The 17,730-nt window shown below is 37.8% G+C and overlaps 1 protein-coding gene across 1 annotated transcript in view; it reads left to right on the top strand.

The window, feature by feature from the left end:
* The window catches only part of FAM186A (family with sequence similarity 186 member A), a 162,052-nt gene extending 144,553 nt beyond the window's left edge, over positions 1 to 17,499 (top strand). Inside the window, exon 8 of the mRNA XM_072654668.1 lies at positions 17,402 to 17,499. Coding sequence (XP_072510769.1) covers positions 17,402 to 17,423 — 22 coding nt within the window. The 3' untranslated portion in view covers positions 17,424 to 17,499. The remainder of the gene's footprint in view (positions 1 to 17,401) is intronic.
* The last annotated feature ends 231 nt before the right edge of the window (positions 17,500 to 17,730 follow it).

Genomic DNA, 17,730 nt, shown 5'->3' with positions numbered 1-17,730 from the left:
GTCTTTAAACATCAGCAGAGTTTGTATTTTGTCCTAAAGGCAGTGGGGTGCCATTTGAAGCTTCTTGGGCAACGAGTGTCACGGCTGACAGATAAATGTCATGTTGTGGCAACATCTTTCATATTCCCTTTCATGTCTTAATTCAGGCCCTCATCACTTCCAACTGGAACTAATGCAATGGCCTTCCGATTATTCTCCCTGCCCTAAGTCTTTCTCTGAACCAATCCATCCTCAGCTGCCATAGACATTTTCCTGAAGCATATTGTCAGACAATGTCACCTCCTTATTCATTAAACTCCAATGGCTTCCTATTACCTCCAGGATCAAATATAAAACTCTTTCCTATCTGATCCCTTTCTATCTTACCCATGCCAGCAATAGTGGTCTACTTGTTCTTCGAATACGATCCTCCATTTCCTATCTCCCTCACTTTGCACTGACTCTCCCCCATGTTTGCAATGCTTTGCCTTCTCATTTTGGACTCTTCAAATTAGTGGCTTCCTTCAAGATTCACCTCAAATGCCATCTTCTGCAGGAGGCCTTTCCTAGCCCTGTTCCCCAGCTGTTAGAATTTTTTCCTCTAAGGTTATCTCCCCATCTACTCTGTATGCATCTTGTATTATGCACCTAATTATTTTTTAATTAGTTTGTTTTCAGTTTTCAACAATCACTTCCATAAGTCTTAAATTTTCTTCCCCTCCTTCTCCCCTTCTTCCCTGAGGTGGTATGCAATCTTATATGGGTTCTACACATATATTCTTATTAAACACATTTTCACATTAGTCATGTTGCATAGAAGAATTAAAACAAATGGGAGAAACCATGAGAAAGACCAAAACAAAACGAAACATAACACAAGAGACAATACTCTGCTTCATTCTGCGTTCTGATTCCATAGTTCTTTCTCTGGATGTGGATGGCATTTTGCCTCAAGAGTCCTTTGGGAATCTTTTAGGTCCTGCTAAGTCTATTAGAAAAGGTCCTTGCACACTGTGTATGCACCTAATTATTAGCACAGCTCCTGACAAGTCTTTTATAAGTGGTTGGTTGATTGATGTGCATTAGACTGTCACATGTTTATACAAGAAGGAATGATTAGAAAGGGAAAATATTGGTTGCGGGGAGTGAAATTAGGAACCTATTGTAATATCCCAGGTGTAGGTGGTGGTTTAAGTAAAAAAGGGAAAGATGTGAAAGATGTGGAGGAGGTAGATTCAAAAAAACTTAACAGCTGATTGGACTTTTTTCTTTCTCTTCCTACCCCCTTAAGATATTTGCTGTCATGCCTCCTCCTTTCACTACCAAAGAGCTGCTCCTTTCCTCCAAAAAGGAATCGGTACTCACTCACTGCAGTCACTTCTTGTCAATCTATTTACTTCTTCCACTTGGCCTTCCATCTCAGGCATCCTACAGAAATTGTCCTCTCCAAGACCCTGATTACTAAATCAAAGGTATTTTCTCAATCCTTAGTCTTTTTCACACCTCCATAGCATTTGACACAATTGTCTAATCCTCCTCATTAAAACTCTCTTTTTTCCCTTGATTCCAGGGTACTACAATATCCTGATTCTTCCTCCTCTGGTTCTTCCTTCTCTGGCTTCTTTGTTTTCTTTTCTTTATCTTCCTGCCCTCCAAATTTAGGTTGTTCCCCAATGTCCAGGCTGTAGGCTTCCTATCTTACCTCTCCACATAATGAGTGACCTCACTCACTTTCATGGGTTCAGTTTTCCATTCCGACTATCCATTCTCTCTCTAGTCCTGACCTTTTTCTGAGTTCCAGTCCTGCACGCCCATTGGCCTACTACACATTTCTGCCTCTATCTCCTGCAACACCTCAAACACAACATATTTAAAATCAAACTCCTCATCTTTTCTTCCCAGAATTATACCCTTCTTATCAACGTATCAATCAGTTATCATTAGGAGAGAAAAATAGAACTCTTCTCTCCCAACCCTCTCACTTACTGCTAACCCAAGTATACCCAAGTGAAAACAAGCAAACAAACAAACAGTCTCTCAGATGTGCCCAATTCCCAGGGCCACAATAGGATCTGGGTTCCACTCTCTCTCCCCCAGTACTTTATATAGCTAAAATCAGGCTAGAATAAACTGCCAGAGTGATCTTGAAAGGTGAATGATACAGAAGGACAGCATGTAGCTTGAGGGATGGGTGTGGAAATGGGGAATGTGTTTGCTGGCAAATACATGCCTTTTTTAGGCCTGCCTGGTAAAGGCACACCTCTCATCCTGACCATTGTTTCTGCTTTCTCAGCTTCAGGAAATATTTACTCTCACCTGAGTCATCATTTAAAAGCAGGATATAGGAAAGGAGTTTTTTAAAAAGTTATATCCCAAATCTCCTGAGCTGTCCCCATTTCCTCCCCAAAGTTACCCTTTCCCCTAGAAATAAAGGAGTATAGAAGATAATGATTCCCTTACTAAGACGGAAAAATAGTGTTTTTCAGATCTTTTAACCAGTATTTCCTAATCTTCACACACTACATTCTTAGAGAATTGCCTGGGGGCACTGAGACATTAAGTGATTTGTCCCCCTCAGCTGCCAATGCCTTTCCCTCTAAGGTTACATTCCTTCTACTCTATATGTATCTTGCAGGTACATGTTGTTCCCCCATTAGAATTTAAGCTCCTATCCAAAAAGAAAAAAAAAAAGGAAAGGGACGTATTTGTACAAAAATATTTTTAGCAGCTCTTTTTGGGGTGGTTAAGAATTGAAAATTGAGTGGAGACCCATTAGTTGGCAAATGGCTGAACAAGTTATGGTATATGATTTTAATGGAATGTTATTGTGCTGTAAGAAATCACAAGCTGGATGATTTCAGAAAACCCTGGAAAGACTTACAAGCATTGATACCAAATGAACTGAACTGAACCAAGATACCACTGTACATAGAAGTTGCAACATTGTATTAAGAAGAACTGTGAATGGCTGGGCTATTCTTACCAATACAATGATCCAAGAAAATCCTAAAGGACTCATGATGAAAAATGCTGTCTGCCTCCAGGGAAGGAACTGCTGTTGTCTGAATATAGACTGAAGCATGCTATTTCTTTCTTTCTCCCTTCCTTCCTTTCTGTTTTTTCTTTCTTTTTGAGTCTTCTTGCACAAAATGACTTGTTTTACATGACTGCATATGCATAACCTATATCAGATTGCTTACTGTCTCAGGGAAGGAGAAGGAAAGGGAGGGAGAATTATGTGTGTGTGTGTGTATGTAGTATGAGTATATGTACATATATATATATCAAAACTTTTAAAAAAGATTGTTAAAATTGTTTTTACATGTAATGGGGGGATGAAATGTTTCTGTTTTTTAATTTAAAAGAAGTGATACCTTAAAAAAAATTTAAGCTCCATGACAGCATAGACTTTTTCTGCTTTTTCTTTTGTCCTCAGTACTTAGAACAGTGCCTGGCATTTCATAAATATTAATATTTAACATTAATTATTATTATTGTGTTATTACATTTATCAATAAATTGATTGTTTAATATTTAATAAATATTTGTGGGTTGATTGATTACTATGATTTACACAGCCAGTCTGTGTCAGAGGCAGGACTTGAACATAGGTTTTTTTCCTTCCAATGCCAGCTCTTTATGCACTGTGTCAGGGGGCTCCAAAGTGAGGCTTCTTGGGGACTATGGCTTGATCCTAAGGTTTGTGAGATAAACTAATAGGAGAGTGGGAAGATGTCACATCCTATCCTTCCTATATAATACAACCAGACCTGCCTTTATTCCCCATTCTTTCACTCCATCTTCTCCCAACCCTGCGCAAGCTCCCAACCTGCCCTCCTTTGAACCAACGGTCACCTTCTCAGGGCAGTTATAACCTTCTCCATGGCCACTTGCATACCTAGCTCTTGTTCCCTATAACATCTTGTGACTAGGACAGATGCCCTTTGAAGGTCAGGCTTTATACTCCAGGACAGTGACCAGCCAATTAGATCCCACTTCTTCTCTTTTGATTTTGGGTTAGATAGACTGAGTTGTTCAGGATAAGCAGGCATGGATGGGATGTGATAAATTATAGTTCCATCTTATTACATTATCTTTCCATTCAAATCCACCCCTCTTCCAAAATTCCCTCTTACTGTTTTTTATACAGTCTTAATTTTTTTTAAAATTCTGAACTTAACATCAAATAAAAGGAGCATTTCCACATACAGAGTAGAAAAGAAAAACGTGAAGCTATGAATCTCTATTATCTGCAGCTTGCTTTTCCTTTAAGTATATAATAATTCAACTTGTAACTTTCGAGCTGTTCTGCTTGTGTTTCCTTTTGGTTTTCCTTTTCTCTTTTGTACATTAAAAATGCCTCAATGACTGTCAATGGGTCGGTCAACTTTGCTCTCTTTTCATATTCACATAAAGGGGAGATAGATGAAGGGAAGACTTCATAGGGGACAGAAAGTGAAGAGGTATCGATTGGATTTAGGTGTGGAAACAAAAATTTTAGTAAAGAGAAAAGGGGAGAGTTTGTGGGAAAACAAGAGTTAAGTTTTATTTCCACACTATGATGGGGGGGTGGGGGTGGCAGTGACCTGATACATTGAGGTGAAGATCAGAAAAGTACTGCGCATACTCAATAAGTTTTTTGAGGGAAAGCCTGTCAGAGGAGGACATGAAGTCACATGGCCAGGGGACAGTATCACTGGAAATCCAAAGTTTGGAATTCTATAAGGGTCCTGCCTCGTCCTAACATGGTTGTAGTCCTTCTGGTGGCCATGCTGAAAGCTACCCATTCCTTCAGGGGAAGGAATGTAAAAGGTCTTCCTGCCTCTGAACTCCGTTTTAAATAAATTTTTCTTGATAACTTTAAAAAAAATGCTTCAATGAGTTCTTTTTTTTTTTTTTGGCAATCCTGTCACTTAAGTTCCAATCTGTCTCCCTCTACACTAGAGAAGATCAGTATTTGACCCAGATATACAGATATACATCCATATATATTCATATATACATGTAAAACCATAATATGCATATTTCTAATTATCAGTTCTTTCTCTGGATGTGGATAGCATTTTTCTTCATAGGTCTTTTGTGGTTGATTTGGGTATTTATAATATTTAGAATAACTTAGTCATTCATAGTTATTCCTAAAACAATATTGCTGTTACTATATACAGTGTTCTCTTGGCTCTGCTCATTTCACTCTTCATTATTTCATACAAGTCTTTTCATGTTTTCCTAAAATTAATCTGCTCATCATTTTTTACAACACAGTAGTATCACTTCACAATTACATACCACAGCCTGTTTAGCCATTCCTCAATTGATGGGCATCCCCTCAGTTTCCAGTTATTTATCACCACCAAAATAGCTGCTATAAATATTTTAGAACATATAGGTTCTTTTCCTTTTTCCCTGATCACCCTGGGAAACAGAACTAATGGTGGTATTGCTGGGTCAAAGGGGATACACAGTTTTATAACTCTTTGGTCATAATTCCAGATTGCTCTCCAAAGTTGGATCAGTTCACAGTTGCACCAATAGTGTATTAGTGTCCTAATTGTTCCACATCTCCTTCATCATTTGTCATTTCCCCTTTCTATCATTTTGGTCAATCTGATAAGTGTAAAACAATATCTCAAAATTGTTTAAATTTGCATTTCTCTAATCAAAAATGATTCAGAGCATTTTTTCATATTTTTCACATGATATATGTGTATGTATGTGTATATGTTCTCTTCTAATTTACTTATAATATCCCCCTTTATATGTAGATCATGTATCCATTTTGACCTTATTTTGGTAAATGGTATAAGATCTTGATCTATACCCAGTTTCTGCCAGATTGCTTTCCAGTTTTCTAAGCAGTTCTTACCATAGTGTATTCTTATCCCAAAAGCTTAAATCTTCACATCTGTCAAACACAAGTTTATTATAATAATTTGCTACTATGTATTGTATGTCTACTCTGTTCCACTAATTCACCTTTCTACTTCTTAACCAGTGCCAGATAGTATAGTTGAAGATAGGGTACTGCTAAACCTATTTCTTTTACATTTTTTCATCAATTCTTTCAATATTCTTGATCTTTTGTTCTTCCAAATGAATTTTGTTATTATTTTTTCTAGCTCAATAAAATATTTTTTGGTAATTTAATTGGGATGGCATTGAATACAAGTATATTAGTTTGCATAGAACTGAAATTTTTATTGTATTGCTTCTACCCACCCATGAACAATTAATATTTCTACAATTATTTACATCTGACTTTATTTGCATAAAAAGTATTTTATAATTTTGTCCATGTAGTTCCTGGGTTTGTCTTGCAGGTATACTCCCAGGTTATTTGATGCTGTCTATGGTTATCTTAAATGAGTTATCTCTGACTATCTCTTCTTATAGTGTTTTGTTGGTGCTATGTAGAAATGGTGATGATATCTGTGGGTTTATTTGATATCCTGCCACTTTGCTAAAGTTGTTCATGATTAAAATCAGGTTTTAGTTGATTCTTTAGAATTCTCTAAGTATACCATCATATCATCTGCAAAGACTGATAGTTTTGTTTCCTCATTAGCTCTTCTAATCAGCAGTTTCTCTTTTTTATTGCTATAACTACCACTTCTAATACAATATTGAGTAATATTGATGACAACAGCCATCCTTGCTTCTCTCCTGATCTTATTGGGAAGGCTTCTAGCTTATCCCCATTACAAATAATGCTTGCTGATCATTTTAGGGAAAAATCCATTTATATCTGTGCTTTCAAATGTTTTTAATAGGAATGAGTGTTGTATTTTGTCAGAAGCTTTTTCTGAACCTACTAATATAATCACATAATTTTTGTTTTTGATATAATCAATTATATTATTAATTTTCCTTATGTTAAACCAAGTGAATGTCAGAATGTGTAATCTTTGTGATATTGTTGTGGTTTCCTAGAGAGTATTTTATTTAGGATTTTACAATCCATATTCATTAGTGAAATAGGTGCATAATTTTCTCTCTGTTTTTGTTCTTCCTTGTTTAGGTGTCAGCACCATATGTGTTTCATAAAAGAAATTTGGTAGGACTGCTTCTTTGCCTATTATTCCAGATAATTTATTTAATATTGGAATTAGTTGATAATTCCCTACTACTATTGAGGGTGCCATCATTCTTTTGATCACCCATGTTCCAAACTTCAATGTCATTCTTGACTAATGACTCTCACCTCATGTATCCAATATGTTGACAAATCTTGCCAATTCTACCTTCAAATGTCTCCCATTTGAACCCCTTTTCTCTAGCCACATAACTACAACCTAGTTCAGGCCACCATTGCTTCTTGCCTGGACCATCACAATAGTCTCTTAATTGTTGTTGCCACAGTGATTTCCCTAACGCTCAGGTCTGATTCCCCTTATTCAGTAAACTCTAATGGCTTCCTATTTTCTCTAGGATCAAATATTTCATCTTTATCTCCTCCTTTTTTTAATCTATATTTTTGCACAAGTTTTATATATAATGTACATAATTTACTAGTATAGGTAAAATTTATAAATCAGTAAATATATATGTGCCTATTGGCATTACTAGTCAAGTACTTCATTTGCTCATACCCAGTGTATTGCGACTGCCTCCTAAATTATGTCCTTGCCTCTAAATACCCCTAATTCCTCTCCCCACCCCATCTATCCTATATGCCATTGCCAGTTTAATCTTTCCAAAACATTGCTTTCGTCATGTCATTCCCTTGCTCATGCACTTTTATTACTCACAAAAGTCCAGACTTCTCATGGTTATACTCAAAACTCTGTACATTCCAATGCCACTTGATTTTCCAATATTTAACTCCCTCTGCTCCACAACATAAAATGGCCACTCTAGGATGACCCCATCCCTTCTTCCCTTTCCCACACTTCTTCTTCTATGTCTTCACCACTATTTTGCTTCACCCCCAACCGATATGCCTTCCCCCTTTTTTGCCTATGCAGCTCTTATCCATCCTTCAAGACTTAATTTAAGTGTGACTTCCTTCATGAAAACTCTAATGACCACTGAATTCCATGTTGATGTAACAATTCAGAGGGCTGGTACCATGTCATGAATATAGTAGGCTCTTAATAAATGTTAAAATGTTTAATAGAAATGAACTAAATTGTACCCATCTTATTGGTACTCAGTTATGTAATGCTTTGTATTGTTAGGTAAATCTCTCACACATGTAGGTCTCTTCTCTCCAAGTTGGGTCATCCTTCTATTGTAATCAACCTAGTATTTAACACATTGTTATTTACGCTTAGTAAATAGCTGTTGAATGAGTGAATGAATTCCAAATGGTGACTTGAGAAGGTTAGATTAGCTGAATGAGAGGGTATCTTTGTTTAGAGTAGTGGTCTTGAAAATGGGAACTGGAGCCTCCAGTGAATTCTGGAATAACTCCAAGAATTATATGATCAAACATTTAGAGAAAGGGAAAATGGGTTGCATCCCACTTTCCTCTCCCTGTAGCTGAACTTGGGCTTGGCTCCAGAACAACTACATCACTCTCTTCGATTCTTTCTCATTTTACTCCTTTCCCTGCCATTGGCCTCCTGTAGAACCCTCAACATGGGCCCCTAAGGACTGTAATTACCTAACTTGACCCAGGCACTCTGTAGGAGCTCTGCAGGTAAAATCCTCACCCCAATCCATAAATACATAACCCATTCCCCCTTGCCCCCCACCTCCTGCCTTCATTACCTTGACGCTATGCCCACAACAACAAAGGCACAGGGGCCACTTGGTTGTCAGATTCTGTGCTCTGTGGAAGGGGCCAGGTGGTGGATAGGGCCTCTTCTCCACTCCCAAACACACACTTTATTTTTCACTGGGAAAGAATGAGTAGCGTAGGATGAGCAGGCAGGTTGTGATTGCTATCTTTCTCACCAAATCCATCGCTCTTCTGAACTGCTCTATTTCTCTTGAGGGTTTTACCACCCTTCCAAGTATGCCAAGTTCATAACGCCTTTTTATCCTTGACTCCTCACTTGACTGAAATGGTTTTCTTCCAAGTTACCAATTTCAGTAACCCAGGCCAGGATAGCCTGCTACTTCATTTTGAGGTTGGGATGAGATGAGATACTTGTGGAACATCTTGCAGTTACGAAAAGGAGGTTTACTTAGCCATAGAAAGGGAAGGATGTTCAGAGTAGGGAAAGGATATTCAGCAAGGATACAGTCAGTTGAGGGCAGCTTCCCTGCACCTGTGTGGTTATTCTTACTGTTCAGATACCTGAAAGAAGAGCCAAGTGACTGACTATTTATGACCTAGTTTTTATCCCTAAGGCACCAGGAAGAGATGTCAGTGGCCTGAGACTTGCACCCTAGGCAAATGAAATCTCCAGGAGAGTTTCAATGCTTTTTAAGGAAAAACTAGCCTAACCTGAGTGGGAATATTGTTATATTTTTCATATATATATATATATATATAAAATTATATAAATAAGTAAATTATAAATATGTGAATATATAGATATTAAATTATAAGTATAAATTTCTGTATTATATAAATGTAATTTATATAATTATATAATATTGTTGGCTAGAGTATTGTTCTCACAACACCAGTGATTTCTTAATTGCCAAATCTGATGATCTATTCTCAATTCTTATGCTTCTTGAACACTCTGCTATATTCGATACTGTTGATCATGCACTCCTCCTGTATAATCTTGACTTTCTGGATTCTCATGATACATTCTCTCTTGGGTCCCCTACTTGTTTAATCATTTCTAAATTTCCTTTTCTAAATTGTCATCCATATTCTACCCTCTTACTGTGGGTATTCCTCAAGGCTTTGTCCTGGACACTCTTCTATATTTACATACTTTTTCTTGATGAACTCATTGACTCCCATGGATTTAATTATGCAGATGACATCTCTATGCAGATGACTCTCAGTTCTACATATCCAGCCCTAATACTTCTCCTGAAATCCACTCTCACATTATCAATACCCATTAATTATTTCAAACTTGATAACTTGAAAGTATATTAAATTCAACATATCTGAAACAGAATTCATTATCTTTTTCTCCAAATCCAAACCTTTTCCAAAATCTTCATTTCTGTTGAGGGAACCAATATCGTTCCAGTTACTAAGACTTGCAACCTTGATATTATCCTTGACTCCTCATTTTCCCTCATAGCAAATCTATAATCAGTTGTCAAATTTTTGTCCCTCCCTCGTCATCTGTCTCATCCATCCCTTTCTCTTACAACACTACCACCATAGTTTAGGCCCTTATCACTTCGGATCTGAAATACTGCAATAGCCTCCTAATTAGTCTCCCTGCCTCATCCTGCTTCTTTCCTACCCATCCTTCTCACAGGGGCCAAAGTGATTTTCCTAAAGCTCAGGTCTGAACACATCACTTCCTTAGTCTGTAATCTCCAGCAGCTCCCTGTTAACTCTAGAGTCAAATGTTATCTCATTTTTATCTCATTCTTTTTTCATGTCTATTTTCAGTAACCTTTACTACATGCATAATTTTAGTATCTATATGCAATTTACAAATAAGTAGATCTAAATATTATGCCCAAAAATTCTGTAGTGATTAGAATCCATAATCAAATAAGTTTGAAGGAATAACAGGGACTTCTAACTAGAAGTATTAAAAAAAGGAAATCCATAAACAGAGAATGTTTTTCTAAGTGTACAAGAAGGAAAAGAAATACAGCCAGCAGCAGTTTCAGGGAAAATCACACAAAAGTTAATAAAATAAATTTGACAAAATACTTCATTTTTGGACTCCTTCCTAAAACATTTACTTTTCACTTGAAACTCTGGAAAACAACACAAGCTAAAACAGGGGAATTTACCAATTACTGGAATTTAAGAACCATTGGGGAAAAGATTTCTCTTTTCCTTTTGAAGATCTAAAGTCCTTCCCACTTATGATTCTGTGATGAAGGAAAACCCTGTGAGGTTTTCAGTCAACAGAACCAAATCAAGCCAAAGACTTTGTGAACAAGAATGATTTGGACATTTTGTTCCCTCTTTTTTCCCCCTTCTAATTGTAAGACTCTAAAGTGGGGTAAAATAGAATGACTTGAGGGAATTGAAATTTGAAAGGGGAAAAAGAAGGGGGAGGGAGAAAGTTATAAAGGTTAGGAAGTGGGAAGAAGGAAAGAAAGGGAGAGCAGAGGTTTATAGCCAGGGTATAAAAGGAAGGGTTTGGGGGGCGAATTACTTTGGAAATGCATAGCAATATTATCATCTCTCCATATTAGTTGTTGTAAGATTTAAATAAAGTCTGGCCAGAATCGAAAAGGGACAGAAAACAAGGAAGTCTCTGTGGCTTAATTCAGTTTCTAGTGAAGGACTGGTCGGGTAAGTTTACCTGCCAAATAGAAAAACAACCTAAGAACAGTCTATGAGGCTCTGATGCTATGTCACCAGGACAGTGGCTGGAGGAAGGAGGGTAGATGGTTAGGCATTTATTTATATGAGAAATTTTATAGATTTTTTATAGATTTATTTTTTCCCCCAAGATTTTCTGATTGTTTCAAAACCCTAATAAAAGCTAATTCTGTTCTACAAACATTTATTTCTACTAAGCTTATATTTTTGGAGAAGGAGAGGCATAACCAAAGAAATATAAAATAATCCTTGTACTAGCTTAGCATCAAGGCAGCTATGTATCACAATGGATAGAGTGCTAGACCTGGAGTCAGGAAAATCTTAGTCCAAATTCAGCTTCAGACACTTACTAGCTATGAAACTTAGAGCAAGTCACATAACTTGTTTGTCTCAGTTTCCTTATCAGTAAAATAAGGATAATAATAGCACCTACTTCCCAGGGTTATTATGACAGTCTAATGAGATAATATTTGTAAAGGGCTTTGTAAACCTTAAAGCACTATATAGATGCTGGCTATTATCATTATTGCCATTGAAGAGAAAAGACTTGCACGCACAAAAAAGAAAGCAATACGAGAAAGGATATAGTCAGGTGATTGTTAAAAGTCCTCGGTTGTGTGGTACAAATAATAAACAATATGAGAATTCAGAGAAAGAAGAGATCAGTATGGACTAAACTAGTTGGAGAAAGTTCCATACTGAGGTAGAATCTGATTTGGACTTTGAGTAGAATGTGCTAAGTTAAAGGGGAGGGGAGGGGAGAAAATACTGAGTAGCAGAGAACAGTATGAACAAAAGGATAGAGGGAGGAATGGCCTGTGAATGGGGCCAGATATGTGTGAAAACAACAAAAAAAGAAACATATGTCAAGTGAGAGACTGAAGATGCTAGAGAATGAGGTCATACTGTGGAGTCAAGATTCCTCAGGGCTAGGAAGAAAGAAAAGGATAACCCATAGTGGGACTACTAAGCAAGTCATTCTATATGCTGCTCCTCCCCCCCTCTCCCAGAATTTTTATATAGGTTATAAAAACATTACACACAGACTGTAACAGCAAGCACCCTGACACACATCCAGGATGATCTGCTACACCGATTCTTAAATCTGCTTTTCCAAGAAAAGTAACTTAAAAGGGGGTCAACAATCTACTTTAATTACATTCACCAATAAAGAAAATGCAAGCAGAGAAATAAAGATCAACAGACAGGGCTTCTAACCATCTGACCGTAAGTAATACATGCATCACAGATTAACAGACAGATCTATTACATACACATATATTTAGTTACCAGAGAGAGAAGCACCAACATCTGAGCTTTCAAAGCTAGGGGTGGAAGGTGGGGCTCCTTGACGGCTACCCCGAGTCCCATGTAGCACATGAACCTTCTTCCAAAGAGTGAGCCCCAAAGAAAAACTTCATTTCAGAGTATATATACATTTTTCAGAGCCAGAAGGCATCACAACCCTCATGCTTCAGTGCCTAATTAACAAAAGGTATGAAAGCCTTAAGCAAACCAACCTCCTCATAAGCAAAATTTCCCTCTAAACATGTTCCTCCCCCAATGAGCTCCTCTTGAGGCCTGTTAATGAGTGGGAAAGATCTTTAACTCCCATTAACATAAATATAATTAACATTTTACACACACATATTACATGCATATATATGGATACCTATAAGTATGTTTACACATACATATAGAACCAGTTAGAAAGCATTTAAAGTAGTCCAAGTTAAAGAAAAAACTTAAAGGGGATCATTAAAGGCAAAATATGCAGCCTCAAATGTCTGAAGGGAAATATAGAAGAGCAATTCCAAGTCTGCCTCATTGATGATAGAAGCTGGACTTCACAGATGTCTTTTTGAAGACCTATACCAAAGCAACATCCTGCTGTTACCCACCCTGAGAAATTACCTGAGCAATTAGTTGAGTCAGATTGAGCCCTAGAAAGTCAACAGATGGCACTGAGTGGTAAAGTTAGCTTTAGAGAAGTTCAGCTCCTCAGCACAGCCAGCAGCCCTTCTTGCTCCTCAGGGGTCAACTATAATCCCTGATGCCCCACCAACCACATCACAGGGACCCACAGTTGAGATGGACCTTATCTTGTGTGGGAGTCTTCCATCATGGAAGTCAAGACCATAGCTGGGGACACCCACTTGAGTGGGAAGGACTTTGACAACTGTACAGTTAACCATTTCATTGCTGAATTCAAGCAAAAGGACATCAGTGAAAACAAGAAGGTTGTCTACTATCTGTGCACTACTTGTGAATGTGCAAAGTACAACCTGTCTCCAGCACACAGGCCAGTATTGAGATTGACTCCCTCTATGAAGGTATCAACTTCTATATATCTATCACCTGGGTCCATTTTGACCTCTTCCATGGCACACTGGGTCCTGTGGAAAAGACCCTAACAGATGCCAAGCTAGATAAATAACAGATTCATGATATCATCTTGTTGGGTGATTCCACTCAGACCCCCCAAGTCCAAAAGTTTCTGCAGAAATTCTTCAGTGGCAAAGAGCTCAACAAGAATATCAATCCTAATGAGGCTTTTGCCTATGGTACAGCTCTCTAGCCTGCCATCTTGTCTGGAGATAAATATAAGAATGTCAAAGACTTGTTGCTGTTGGACATCACTCCCCTTTCCCTTGGAATTGAAACTACTGGTGAAGTTATGACAGATCTGATCAAATGCAGTACCACCATCCCCACCAAGCCGACACAGACTTTGCTACCTACTCAGACAATGAACCCAGTGTGCTAATTCAAGTTTATGAAGGTAAGAACAATGACAAAGGATAAGTAAGAACCTGTTTGGCAAGTTTGAGCTCACAGGAATTCCCCCAGTTCCCAGGTGTATTCCTCTAATTGAAGTAGTATTTGACATTGATGCAAATGGCATCCTCAGTGTTTCTGCTATGAATAAAAGCACAGGCAAAGAGAGCAAGATCACCATCACCAATAACAGAGTAAAGAAGACACTGGGCATATGGTCCAGAAGACTGAAAAATATAAGGCTAGAATGAGAGGAGAGACAAGGTATCTTTCAAGAATTCTCTTGAATCTTCTGCTTTCAACATGAAGGCATATGTAGAGGTGAGAAAGAAACTGCAAGGCAAAATTGGTGATGAAGACAAACAGAAGATCCTTGAAAAATGTAATGAAATAATCAACTGGCTGGATAGCAGCAGACTGCTGCCAAGGCAAAACTTGAAGATCAGCAGGAAGAATTGGAAATGGTCTGCAACCTCGTCATTACTGAGATATGCCAGAGCAAGGGGGCATGCCAGGAGGTGGGGGGTGGGGGAGGGGAGCTCCATCTGGAGGGGCTTCTTCTGGACCCACCTATGATGAGGCCAACTAAACACACTAGAAGAAAAAGCATTCCACACTGCTTTCTAAAGACTGAAGGACTCAGATTTGTACCCAAGGCAGTAGCAGTTTAAAAGTAACATTTAAGCTACTGAGCAAATCTGGGCATTCTGAATACCTGAACATGTGCAGAGGGAGAGAAGAGAACAACATTGCACTTGATCAATACTGTAAAGAAGTGGAAATACAATTCTTGTCCTGGGGAAGAAAATCTATGTAAAATTGGTACCATCAAAAAAAAAAATGTTCGTTTCTTTCTCTAAGATTAGAGGAGGTTGTTATGGTCGCTTGTGCTGGATTCATTACAATTAAAAAATATTTATTAAGCATCTGTAGCTCATAGTTCTCCTGCTCTAACATTTGGGTGACCCAAAAAACTTTCCTAAGTTTAAGGCACTCCATGCATCAGCATTCTCTCAAAAGCCATAGGTCTCTCAACCCCATCAATATATTTCTTTTACTAAACCAGAGGACACATTAATTTAAAATAATAGATATTTACTTAAACACAGCAAAAATAAGTGACAAAAAAGATTCCCCCAAGCAGACAAATGCAAATTCTCTCAAAGTTTGTCACACCACCAGCAGGGAAGGAGGCATGCATAAAAACCATGTGACCAAGGAACATGCCTGCCCAAGACACATGGTTTTGTCAACTCTTATCAATGCAAGTGATATCATGGGCTACCCTTTGTTGCTCTCTTTTGAACATATCCACAGCCTTCTAAGCATTTATCCTGAGATACTGCTGCTGCTATTTGCTGGCCTTCAGCTGCAACAGGTCTTCTTCCCCAAAGCAGAGTGACCTGTCAGTGACCTGTCTCAGGAGCTCTCTCTTGGTCTTTTCTGATATAGAATCTAGCCAGGTATCTAGAAGAACTCATGCACTTTGTGTTGTCTTTATCCCTCCCTCTTGGCATTGGGCAGGTCTTACAGTTTAAACTCTAACTTGATTTAGGGTAATTACATTCCTTTCAACTATTTTATATTCCCACAATGCTGATTATGGTCCATGCAAATCAGAGGCTGAGTGGAGCAGATGGAAAACGGTTGGAGATCTTTGTTTTAACTATGTTTCCCCCGTATTTCTGTCAGCAACAAAATCATTGTCTTCCTAATACAGGTGCTACATGTAAGGTATAATGGTAGACACTAGGGCTAGAGATAAAATTAGACATAGTCTTTGCTCTCAAGGAATGTATAATCTAATGGGAATAAGACATTTACACAAATAATTACAATATAAATTAGAAGATGGAAAGTGTTGTGGGAAAAAAAAATCCAGAAGGTAGAGATCACTTCCAGTTGAGGGAAATTATGGAAAGTCTTATGGAAAAGATGGTATCTGAGCTGTACCTTGGAAGAATGGAAGCATTTTAGCAGGGAAATGATGATGAAATCCATTCCAGAAATGTGAGGAGAGTATGAACAAAGCATGAAAACTGTAGAAAGCAGAATAAGGAGAGAAGGTGGAGAGTAAAGACAAGAAAGATAGACTGAAGTGTTTAATGTTAAAAGAGGTGAAAACTTTACTTAACTAAAATAAGTAGTCACTGAAGATTTTTGAAAGGTAAATGATGTGGTCACAATGATATATTAGTACACATTTAGAGAGCAGTATGAAAGATAGATTGGAACAGAAAGACTATATATAGGAGGACCAATTATAGGACTAATGAAATAGTTTAGGAAAAGATAATGAAGCCCTATACTAGGTTGTTAAAAATGAAGGGAAGAATTCAAAAGAGACTGCAGAAGTTGAATCAATAGAACTTAAAAACTGATTGGATAGACAGTATGTTAAGAGAAAACAATTAAAGTCTACTTCAAGTTTTAAGTCTGAGTGAAGTAGGATGGGGGTGGCTTTGGTTCAGAGGAAAAGGTCACTTCCATTTGGGACATTATGAGTGGCAAGATCTATGAGATAATTGGACGTAGAAGACTGGAGTTCAGGAGAGAGGCTAAGGCTAGAAATACATAAATATATGTATATATTTACAAAAAGGTGATAAATACATGTTTACTTACAACAAGATGATAACTAAAGAAATGGGTGTGGATAAGATCATCAAGACAGACTATAAAGAGAAAAGAGAAAAAAGACTAAAGTCAGAACCTTAGATTTCAAATTTAGGATGTGGAAGGGTAAGGAGGAGCAAGGAAAAGAGGGAGAGAGAGCGCAGGCAGTGGGGCAGGAAGAGGACAATAAACACAAAGCCATCATGAAAACTAAGAGAAAACAGAGTATTGGGGTGGGAGTAAAGAGTGAGGGAGTGGGAAGGTATATCTAGAAATGACTATAACATAAAAAACCAATAGTATCAATAAAACTTTCATTTAAAAAGCAGCACCCCTTTGGGTTGCACCCCAACTTGTACTCATAGTCCATAATAACTGGAAGAGAGTGACTCCAGGTTCAAGATATTCTGTGGGTCTCCACTCCTGAAACTGTAGATCACAAACCCCTATAAATGTGGGGGTTTCAATAGTCAGCCAGAGGCACAACTATCTTAACCAAAAGCATTTACTGAAATGACATAGCAAGAACTTTAAGAATGTTAGACCTTCCCTGGAAACAGCAGCAAGGGACAGTGCGCCATTCCCTTTCTCCAACCCTTCAGGATACATATATAGTTATTACAATATGTCTTTCTTTATCTTTCTCAATTTTAGATTTCGGAGGATTCCCCACTAAACCAAGAAATGAACACTGGTGTATGCAAGTAAATTCTGTTTAGTTTAAGTAAAATGCCTATTTTTCTTTCCTACAATATGTGCTGCTTTTCTTAATAACCTATTGCTTTGAGACAGAAATAGTCTGGGCATTTTCACGTTGAAGGACTTCATTCCAAATTTCCCTGATTCAGTGATACTCCATGTCAGAAATGTATCCTTGGCTTCAAACCTTTGGATGATAGATATTTCATCCAGAAACACAAAGTTCCTAAAAGCAAATAACTTCCCCCCTCTAGACTTCAATTTCTTCATCTGTAACATGCATG

This window comes from Notamacropus eugenii, chromosome 3 (assembly GCF_028372415.1).
Source record: "Notamacropus eugenii isolate mMacEug1 chromosome 3, mMacEug1.pri_v2, whole genome shotgun sequence".
In the NCBI taxonomy this organism is placed as follows: Eukaryota; Metazoa; Chordata; class Mammalia; order Diprotodontia; family Macropodidae; genus Notamacropus; species Notamacropus eugenii.
Note: the sequence above shows the minus strand (reverse complement) of the source record. Positions and strands in the feature narration are given on the sequence as shown.